This window comes from Vicugna pacos, chromosome 22 (genome assembly GCF_048564905.1).
Source record: "Vicugna pacos chromosome 22, VicPac4, whole genome shotgun sequence".
NCBI classification, from domain to species: domain Eukaryota; kingdom Metazoa; phylum Chordata; class Mammalia; order Artiodactyla; family Camelidae; genus Vicugna; species Vicugna pacos.
The window spans coordinates 25,004,667-25,015,857 of NC_133008.1; the positions used below are offsets into that span (position 1 = coordinate 25,004,667).

The 11,191-nt window shown below is 52.7% G+C and overlaps 1 protein-coding gene across 1 annotated transcript; it reads left to right on the plus strand.

The window, feature by feature from the left end:
• The first annotated feature begins 170 nt into the window (after window positions 1–170).
• On the plus strand, window positions 171–10,327 carry FARSA (phenylalanyl-tRNA synthetase subunit alpha). Its single transcript, XM_006206236.4, is given in 15 exon segments — window positions 171–324; window positions 2,837–3,173; window positions 5,097–5,234; window positions 5,325–5,423; window positions 5,513–5,631; window positions 6,569–6,661; window positions 6,745–6,873; window positions 6,950–7,065; window positions 8,250–8,334; window positions 8,426–8,525; window positions 8,617–8,785; window positions 8,890–8,967; window positions 9,128–9,242; window positions 9,935–10,040; window positions 10,042–10,327. Coding segments are annotated over 14 exon segments (1,527 nt in total). The 5' UTR covers window positions 171–324; window positions 2,837–3,026; the 3' UTR covers window positions 10,075–10,327.
• Window positions 10,328–11,191: the final 864 nt, after the last annotated feature.

The following is an 11,191-nucleotide window of genomic DNA, read 5'->3' on the forward strand; positions in this document are numbered from 1 at the left end:
CGTGCCTTTCCATTGGACCTTTGTCGGCTCAGCATGTTAGACTGTGCCTCGGAACGCTGGGTTCCCAGATGGCCGATTTCTATTGGCCGCAACACTGGCCAATGAAGGTCGACCACGCGTTGTGGGGGACGCCCACCGGTGGAGTGGGGGCCTGGAGCGCCTCAGGCTAGGTCATGTGACCAGACCTCGGCCCAACCCCGCCCTTGCCCGCGCGCCTCGCTAGAGATCTGGCGGTTTAAAGAACCCGCGCGAGAGCAGGTGCTACAGTGCAGAACTGGGGATCTGCCCCAGCCTCTACTCCGCTCATCCCCTCTACCAGGACGGGTAGGCAAGGTTTTCGTAGCCTTTTTCTACCCTGAATTTGGGGAACTCCTCCCACTCCGACTCTCCCCACCCACCTCCCCGCCTAGAATGGAGCAGATAGCATCCAGCCCTGAGATTAATTTCAGCCCAGCACCAGAGCCATGCAAGTCTGCTGGGAGAGTGCCGCCTCTCCTCCGTGCGGCCCCTAGTACCTTGGCAGCCTGTCAGACTGCTGCTGTGTGACCTGGGGCAAGTCACTTAGCCACTCTGAAGTCAGGGGAGTTACTGAAAAGCGAGAAGGAGCGACCCTGGCCAGCTGCTGCCCGGCAGAGATGCTGTTAAAGCTTTTAGAAATGTCCTGGGACAAGGAAAAGGAAGCCCAGACGGCTCGAAGTTGTGGCTATAGGCTGGTTGTTCCCCTTGTTAAAGCCTCTCTTTCACCCCCCACCGCCTCCTCGTCCTGTAAATGAAAGGGGTCGCTATCTTGTGGTCTCCCACAAACGGCCTGCTTTTGCAATTAAACGGCTGAGGATGAGAGGGCAGGGGGTTCCGTTGGGGAGGAAAAAAAAAAGGGACAGATGGTCGGGAAGATAAGGTTCAAGGGAGATGGGCAGGACCCTTAAGCCTAGAGCCTTCTTCTGAAGCCAAAGGCACATGACTGACAGTGACTGACACCAGCTGTCTTCCCCTAGGCTGCAAGAAGGAGGAAGGAAAGCTGGGGGTTTCCCAAACTGAGCACATAGGCCCTGGACCTGGGAAGTGGGAGTAAACTGCGGAAGCAGTGAAGGAGGGGGGTCCTAGACAAAGGGTGGGAAGGAAGTGCTTCCCCTCTAGGGGTGGGGACTTAGAAAAGGGAGGAATGAGGAGTCCTGGAGATGTTGAGGTTCTGCCCCTTCATGAGGCAGTATCCGGTATTGCCCATCCTGGTCCACAAGGACCCCCAAGTCTAGGATGACCACTCTAGGCCTTCCCCTGACCTTCTCGCCTTCCCTTCTTTCCACCATGTGTCATGGACACACGGGCTTGGTGCTGCCTGCCCACGGGTAGATACTATACCTGTCTTGTTCACCCCACCATGCCCCAGTGTCTCCTGCAGCACCTGGCACAGAACAAGCTTAAAACCTACTTGATGTGTGACAGAAGGAAGGAAAAAAAGACTCCTGTAGGAAATACATAACAAACAAAAATGAGGAAAGTGCTTTGAAGCTAAGAGGAGACTCTGAGGGATGCATTCTGAATTTTTATCAGAACCTCACTGTAGACTTAGGATCAGGGATATTAGTAACCCCATTTTCCAGGCTTAAACAACAATTGTGATGGCTAAATGAGTAAATGTTTACTGCTTGGAATAGCACCCATCACACAGTCCACACTCCGTTCAGTATCAGCAAATATGGTGTACATGTGTGGGCACTATTTCTCTTAATTCCCACAATAACCTGGGCTTGCAGACATTTCCATCCAAGCGAGAAAGCTGAGGCACAGAAAGAATTTGAAAACTTAGTATGAAAAAGGATGTATAATATTTCACTAGTACTTTTATACTGAGTGTTGAAACAATAATTTGGACATTTTAGGTTCTGTAAATTCTGATTAATTTCACCCACTTTGTTTCTAACATTGCTACTAGAAAGTGTAAAATTACATTTTTATCTCAAATAATATTTCTATAGGACAGCACTGATCTATACTATGAGTTATATCCCTGACATTGAGATTCCCAAAGCATGAGGATGAGGGGAGAAGTCAGGCTCTGGGGTATTTATAATTTCTGACACCGTCTCCACCAACTCCTTACAGTAGCTTGGGCAAGGCATATCATGCTCTAGGCCTCTATTTTCACATCCGTGAAATGGAAATTATATCACTATCTACGTCATATACTTTTGGGGAAAATAAAATAACACACCTGAAGAACTTAGCACTGGGCTGGGCACACGGGAGAATGTCCATAGAGGTTGGCTGCTACTTTGACTGTAACTATTATTAAGTGAGTACTTTTCCCGTATGTAAATAGAGTTGAGTCCCTACCCAGCCTTCCTTTGAAAATTTTAAAGTAGTTGACATTAGCAGAATGACCATCTCTGGAGCCCACCACCCACAGCCTTCCTGTGGGGTAAAAAAGAATCTTCGAGTGGGGTGGGAAGGGACAGACTGGGATTTCTAAGTCTGTAGATACCGACAGGCATATGCAAAATAGAAAAACAAGATTATACTGTGTAGCACAGGGATATATATATATAAGATCTTGTGGTAGTTCACAGCGAAAAAAAATGTGACAATGAATATATGTATCTCCATGTATAACTGAAAAATTATGCTCTACACTGGAATTTGACACAACATTCTAAAATGACTACAACTCAAGAAAAAAATGTAAAAAGAAAAAAAATCCTCGAAGGGTGTACTACTCTGGTCCAAAGAGGGGGAAGTCCAAGGTCACACAGCCTGCTGCAGGCGGGGTAGGTGAAGTTTAAAACAATGCTGTGAGTCTGTGCTTGATGGCATTAATTTGACCTCTCTGGTCAACCAGACACCACCAGTCCAGCTAGGACTGGGTCCTTAACTCGCCTGAAGTTCAAGTGACACACTCAAGATGGCGGCACTCGAGCCCTCAACGTGATACACCACAATCAAGATGGCGGCGCACGCTCCCGGCGCCGGTTCCGGTTCCGGTTGTCCTGGTCGCCGGCAGGGACACGCCGAGCGCATTGGGAGCAGCCATGGCAGACGGCCCCGTGGCAGAGGTGCTGCTGCGGCGGCTGGAGGCGGCTGATGGCGGTCTGGACAGCGCAGAACTGGCGGCCGAGCTGGGCGTGGAGCACCAGGCCGTGGTGGGCGCCGTGAAGAGCCTGCAGGCGCTGGGCGAGGTGAGCGGGGCCCGTGATGCCGGGCCTCCTAGCTTTTTCATCTGTGGGTCCCTTGCCAGGAGGGCTCGGTCTACAGGCCAAACTCTCTGAGGCCTGGATGAGGGTAATGGTATATGCGTCCAGCCGAGGGTGCGCAGGCGGAGAGTCAGGAACTTGTGACGGCCCGGGCGCACGGACTTTCCTCATATAGTAAATGTCTATTGAGGCATGATCAGTGTCAGGGAGTGGGGAGTATGCTGGTGGACAAGAAAGACGCAGTCGCTGCCTTCACGGAGATTGTAGTCTAATGGGGGATACACCCAAGTGACCAGAGTGGTGAAAGCACAGGAAACTCAGAGGTGACAGTTGACCCCGACTTGGGGATCATCCCAAAGGAGATAACAGCTGAGTCGGGTTTCTGCATTGAGGAGGAAAGTCATGGCACTTTGGGGATCGGTAGGGTGGGAAGGCAAGTGGTGAGAGAGACCAACAGAGCCAGAATTTGCAAGGCATTGTAGGTCTTTATCTCACCGAGGTACTAGGGGGCCGTGGCAGTTGCTGGAGCCACTCAGATGTGCAAACTGCCTCCATCACTCTTGGGAAGCATTGGCAGGGGCAGGACTGGAGGTGAGGGGACAAGGGCAGTGGTTGGCACATTCTCAGACTAGAGGGTGTGGTCTCTGGCTATAGGGAGGCAGCTGGAATGGAGAAAGGATTCAGGAGAAGGAATGAAATGAAATTCATGGCAAGGTAGGAGGAGCACCCACTGATGAAGTCCAGCCTTCTAACTTGAACAAGTGAAGGGTGATGAAGCCAGAGGGAGAGGATGCTGAGGGACCTGTGGCTCACCCAGGAGGCTGGATCCACGACTCAAAGAACAGATCTGGGCTGTCTATTCATCAAGCTCATGTTCTGTGTCCCACTCTAGTCTCAGCTTTATTTGTTATCCACTCTTTGATGTAACTTTAGGATGATGATGCTGTTATTATCCTCATTTTGCAGATGTGACAACTTCTGAGCACTGGTCAGACACTTGATCAGTGTCAACAGAAGGAAAAGGCTATCCTGGATTCGAAATTAGGTGCTCAGGCTGCAAAGCCTCAGGTCATCAGTGCACAAAGGAATTGAAGCTATGTTGTATGGGATGACAATACCTTGATTGAAATTGACATTTGTGTAGGTTACAGATGGTTAAGTAGTGATAATTTATTGTAGTTCAGTCTAAGAACAGTGATGGTAAAATAATAGTAGTAGTATCAGTAGTTAGAACTTATGCAGCATTTCTTGCATGCTAAGCACTCTACATCCTTTCTGTGTATTGATTTAGTGACTCCTGAAAACAACTTTCTGAGGTAGAGTCCACCACACCTTTCTCTCATAAATAAGAAATTTTGCTCAGGGAGGTTCAACAACTTTCCCAAGATTACACAGCAAGTGTAATAGGAATTAGAATGAAAGGGGAGCTAGGACCTGTGGGTCCCACCCAGCTTTGTCTTTTTCCTTGTAACCCAAGCCCATCCTCTTCGTGGAGCTTAGGGTTCCTGCGTGTAATGTGGACATACACACCCCCACTCCCGTCCTTCTCTGACACTCCAGGTACTGGGATGCAAACTTGTAAGTGTGCAGATAAATCCTTTCACCTGAGATCATAAAAATCTTTCCCAGGTTCAGAAGTGGTAGGAAGAATTTGTTCTTTGTCAGGCAGGCAACACTGTTAGTACTTTACCTCACCCTGGGAGGTGTGAATAATTTTTATCATTATCCCTAGGTCACAGAATATCAGCCCAGGCTCAGGAGGGGGAGATCACTCAGCTGGGAAATGGTGCAGTTGGGGTGTGAAGCTGGCTTCAGAGGCTGTGCTTTCAACCATGTACCCGGTGCTATGGCAGAGGGGTGCCTGGATCTGAGCCTTGTCCCTGCCTGTGTCCCCCTATTTTCCTGCAGATCATCCAGGCCGAGCTGCGCTCCACCAAGCGCTGGGAGCTTACCGCGGAGGGTGAGGAGATTGCTCGGGAGGGCAGCCATGAGGCCCGAGTGTTTCGCAGCGTCCCCTCAGAGGGCCTGCCCCAGAGCGAGCTCATGGTAGGAGCCGGTGGTGGGGAGCAGGGTCTAGAGAGGTGATGGGGTAACGGCAGCCCTTGAGCCCCCCTCACTGCAGCCTTGATCCCGTAGCGACTGCCCAGTGGCAAGGTGGGCTTCAGCAAGGCCATGTCCAACAAGTGGATCCGGGTGGATAAGAGTGCTGCTGACGGGCCCCGGGTGTTCCGAGTGGTGAGTCCCTGCCAGGGGATGGTCGAGCAGGGTGGGCAGACTGGTGGGCCCCTGGCCCTCGCGGCCCCTCATTCCCATCATCGAGGCAGGTGGACAGCGTGGAGGATGAGGTGCAGCGGCGGCTCCAGACAGTCCGGGGTGGACAGGCTGAGAAGCTGGGAGAGAAGGAGAGGAGCGAGCTCCGGAAGAGGAAGCTGCTGACTGAAGTGTGAGTGGGTGCCTCCCCCAGGTTCGCACCCGTGTCACCTGCATGGCCCTGAAGCAGGGGGAGGGGAATGCGAGCCGTCCCACCTGCCCTGGGCCATGGTGCTGTCAGTCTCCTCCCAGCTCTCCTTCACACTGTGCATGTTAGGCACACGTGCCAGGCTCATGCCAATTCAGGGCCTTTGCCTGTGCTGTGCCTTATGCCGAGAAGGATCTTCCTGCTATTTTCCAATGCAAGTTCCGACATCCAGCCTCTGCTCATGTGTCACCTTAGAGAGGCCACCCTGATACCCTTCCTCCCTTTGAATTCCATAAAAGCGCCTCACTTCTAGTCTCCATCCCTTGTGCTCTTGTTTATTTCCTTTGCAGACCTAAGCACTGTCTGAAGTTTAGTGAATGTTGGGACTCGGACAGGCTGGGGGCTCTGCCCTCACTGGGCTGACATCTCCTTTGAGCAGACGTAGCAGGAGCATGGCAGTAAAAAGAATGCAGACTGGAGTGGGGCTGCCCAGTTTCCAGCTCTGCCATGTACTAGCTGTGACTTTTACCAAGTCCCCTGATCTTTCCAGGCTTCTGTTTACTCCTCTGTAAAATGGTCCCTTTTCACAAGATTATGGGGTGATTTCAGTGGAACAGAGCCTAGCATAGATTAAATCCTTTAAACTTGACCTGTTGTTATCACTCCCAGCTATATGCTTAGTGCCTTGAACAGGACCCGGCACACAGTAGGTTCTCAGTAAATGTTTGTTCACTGAATAATCGCCAGAACATAGGGATGTAGGTGGGGGTCAAATAAGAGGATTTCAGGTGATGATAAGTGTTGGGATGAAAATACAACAGAGTGACTTAGTGGGTGATGTTGGTGTCAACATCAGATGGGAGGTCAGGGGAGACTGCTTGGAAGAGGTGACAGCATTGCCTCTCCCCTCCTCTGGCCTCAGGACTCTGAAGACCTACTGGGTGAGCAAGGGCAGTGCCTTCAGCACCAGCATCTCCAAGCAGGAGACGGAGCTGAGCCCAGAAATGATCTCCAGGTAGGGGGCAGCCCCAGGGTTGGGGGCCAATGGGGGTGGTAGGCAGCCCCGACCAGGCCCATGTATCCTGCATCTCTCCATAGTGGCTCCTGGCGGGACCGGCCCTTCAAGCCCTACAATTTCTCAGCCCACGGCGTCCTCCCTGACAGTGGCCACCTGCACCCCCTGCTCAAGGTCCGCACCCAGTTCCGGCAGATCTTCCTGGAGATGGGGTGAGCACAGGGCCCAGGGCGGGGCCAGCCCAGCTGCTGGACACAGGCAGGGCAGTCAGGCTGCATCTCCCACCAGGTTCACCGAGATGCCGACTGACAATTTCATTGAGAGCTCCTTCTGGAACTTTGATGCACTCTTCCAGCCCCAGCAGCACCCAGCACGTGACCAGCATGACACTTTCTTTCTGCAAGGTGGGTGAACCCCGCCACACCATCAGAGGTGCTCAGCCTAGGCAGAGCCTTTCTGGATGGCATACCATTTTACAGGGTAAACTCTATCCTCAGTGCGGCTAGCAAAGCCTATGTGAGCCACCATCATCAACTTCTGTGACCTCCTTCCACCTCCCTTCCTGGCTACCTCAGGGCTTTTGCTGATCTGTGCCTTCTGCCGAAAACTGTCTTCTCCCAGATCTGCATGGTGGGCTCCAGCATCAAACCTCTGCACAGGTGTCACCTCAGAGAGACCACCCTGACATGCCGTTGCCTCCCCAAGTTCTAAAATCTGCCACCACTTGTCTTCCATCTTGGTCTCTGTTTTTTCTTCCACAGCCCTTGGTACTTTCTGAAATTGAATGACTTTCCAACAAAGGTCATTGTCTTCCCCACCAGGAGGGAACGGGAGGCTGTTGGGTGCCCATTACCTGGCCAGGGACAACAGCGTCATTGTCATCACCATGGCATCCAAAACTTACTGAGCAGTCACTATCCTAATTTTCCAACCAACTATAGGAAGTAGACTGTTAACCCCCTTTTGCAAATGGGGAAATTGGGGCTCAGAGAGGGGACATCACTTACCCAGGGTTACAGCTTCTAAGTAGTAGAGTTGGGATTCAGTATCAGGCTTTTCAGACGTAGTAAAATTGTGTCTGGAAGGAAACATAAGAACTTGCACATTCAAGCAGCATATGTCACTGAGCTGCTACTGTGCGCCGAAGTCTCTGGTAAACACTTGGGTCACAGCCATGAACGGCACAGAAATCCTTGCCCTGGTGAGACCTGCATGTTCTGGTGGGGGAGACCTGACCCCTGAGGCTGGCACATGCCTGGTGTGCTGACCACTGAGCAGGGAGGCCCTGTGACTTGGGGAAACAATCAATTAGGAGTGGGAGGAAACAGGAGCAGTGAGGTAACAGGACAGCGTGCAGGGCACTCTGGGCCACAGGGAGAAATTTGGCTTTGGCTTTTTCTCCAAGTGAGATGAGAGCCATGGAAGGTTTTGGGCAGAAGAGACATGTGACTGACTCAGGTGTCCTCAGGTGCCCTCTGGCTGCTGTAGGGGTAAGGGAGGGAGCTGCACATGTCACTGTCTGTTTTCAGTGTAGTGGCTATTTGAGAAATGTTCCTTGACTGACCAGATGTTGCTCTATCCTGCCCAGATCCAGCCCAGGCCCTGCAGCTGCCAATGGACTACGTCCATCGGGTCAAGCGGACTCACTCTCAGGGTGGCTACGGCTCACTGGGGTGAGGAAGCATCAGGACTTTGGGGTGTCACAGGGAAGGAGGTTGGGGGCCCAAGAGCTATTTCATGGACTTCCTGCGTGTCTCCCTGAAGGTACAAGTACAACTGGAAGCTGGACGAGGCTCGGAAAAACCTGCTGCGCACGCACACAACATCAGCCAGCGCCCGCGCCCTCTACCGCCTGGCCCAGAAGGTGTGGCTGGGCTTGGGCAGTGCAGGGGGACGGGGGCTGTCATACTGACCTTCTCACCCACACCGGGGCCTGGCCTGCCTGTAACCCCTAGAAGCCCTTCACACCGGCCAAGTACTTCTCCATCGATCGTGTGTTCCGGAATGAGACCCTGGATGCCACACACCTGGCTGAGTTCCACCAGATTGAGGGCGTCGTGGCTGACCACGGCCTTACCCTAGGCCACCTCATGGGCGTCCTGCGGGAGTTCTTCACCAAGCTGGGTAAGCAGGCAGGCTGGGGCAGGCAGTGTTGGTGGGCAGTGGGATGATGCCTTGATCATCAGCCTTATCCTCACTGTTCTGCTTGCCTGCCTCCCCTGACCCAGGTATCACCCAGCTGCGTTTCAAGCCAACCTACAACCCCTACACCGAGCCCAGCATGGAGGTGTTCAGCTACCACCAAGGTCAGGCTAGAACCCACTACTAGGGCGGGGAAGGAGGTCTCAGGCTGCCCCACCGCTCAGCCTCAGTCCCCGTCACTGCCAAGCCCACAGCCCACCTCCCAGGCTAACTGCCAGGCCCAGTATCACCCACACGAGCCACCCCACTCTTCTGCCTCCACAGGCCTGAAGAAGTGGGTTGAGGTGGGAAACTCTGGGCTCTTCCGCCCCGAGATGCTGCTGCCCATGGGGCTCCCCGAGAATGTGTCAGTCATAGCCTGGGGCCTCTCCCTGGAGCGGTGAGTACCCAAACCCCTTTGGGTGTCTGGCTGCCTCAGTTGGGTGACTTGCCAGGCATGGGACCTGCACACTTGCAGCCCCGTCCGTTCGTTTATTTATCTGACAGACCATTAGTGAGCTCCTTCCATGTGCTTGGTCCTGTGCCATGATTACAACACACACATCTGTGTCAGGGGTGTCTGGTGGAACGGGAAGGATGATAATTAGCAAGATAAATAAGTAAGTTCAACAAATAAAGCCTAAAGTGTAGCCCAAAACAGTAACTGTTACAGAGAAAACACAGCAGAGAGAGTTAAGGAAACATAGTCAGGGAAGGCCTCATGGAGGAGATGACATCTGAACAAAGACTGGAGGTGAATGAATTGATAAGCTATGTGGTTATCTGGGGAAGGATGCTCCAGGCAGAGGGAATAGCCAGTGCTAAGGCCCTGAGGCTTAAACTTGACTGCTGTGTTTGGAGAACACTGAGGTGGCCCTTGTGGCTAGGAGTGAATGATTGAAGGCTGAGAGTGGGAGGAGATGAGGGTGGGGAGGTGACAGAGAATATTGTGCAGGGCCTTGCAGGCCCAGGGCAGGACTTGGGCTTTTACTCCAAGGAAGGTGGGAGCCCTCAGAGAGGGACTGATCAGAATAGAACATGACCTAACCTTGTGTTAAACCATGTCCATCCCATCCTCTCCCCCCACCCAAGGCCAACAATGATCAAATATGGCATCAACAATATCCGGGAGCTGGTGGGCCACAAGGTGAACCTGCAGATGGTGTACGACAGTCCCCTGTGCCGCCTGGACAACGAACGGGGGCCCCCCTCCAACACAGGAGGCCGCATGACATGAGCCACCCTGCATAGGCCGCCTTCCCCAAGACCCTGCTGCCGTTTGCATCCCTGCCAGTGACCCCTTATATTTACAAGGCCTCTGTGAGGCCATCCCCCTGCCCCTGGTATCTCCTCTTCCCCACCGGCCCCAGGGTCCCAGGGACAGGGGAGTGGGTAGCAGGTTCATTCTGTTGTCCACCTGTGAGGGTGGGCCTTGAGGGGCCCTACGGGCCAGCTGCTGGCTAATAAAGTGGGCAGTTGCACTCATCTGGTGCCTTTCCTTAGGGGTGACAGGGTGCTGAGCCCCAGATGTGGGGTGTGGTGGGTTGGAGGTCTTAGATCCTCGGGAGCTCCTGGCCCACCTAAGCCAGATCCCCCCAGGGAAGACTCGCTCCATCAAACATTTACTGATCACCTACTGGTGCCAGGCCTCTTCTAGGTGAAAGGAACAGAACTCCCTAGCCCTGTGGAAGGGTCATGTGGGAAGGGGAGGCCGAGGCGGGTGTTTGGGGCCCCCCAGGAGCCAGGATCCCCACTAACTGGGAGCCTTGGGGCATTGGTGGGCTAGGGCACATAGCAAGGTAAGCCTGTAAAGCTGCCCTTTTTTTTTTTTTTTAAAGAACGGTTTTAGGTTTATAGCAAAATTGAGCTGAAGGTACAGAAATTTCCTGTATACCCCCAGCCTTGACACATAATCACCCAGGTCCATATTTGACATGACAGTTGACGCCCCGTGTTGTACGCAGATTTAGACAAATGTATGGTGATGTGGATTCATCATTAACGGTGTCATAGTGTTTTCACTGCCCTAAAAGTCCTCTGTGCTCCACCCATTCATCCCTTTCTCCCCTTAAAAAGCTACTCTTTAAAAAAAAAATTCTCATAAGGATTTCACATGAGCCCAGAATGGAGAGATGAATGGGTAGGTTAAAGCTCCATGAATCCACCACTCACGGTGAACGGTGAGATCTCACACCCATATCTGTGAGTTGCTCCCAGCCACCATGTCACTCCACGTCTTCAAGGGCAGTGGACTTGGGGAAACATGGATGGTTTCTTAAGTAACTACAAGGCCACTCATACCCAGCGCAGTTGGTAGGCAGCTAAGGACATGGGTTTTGGTGGTCCCAG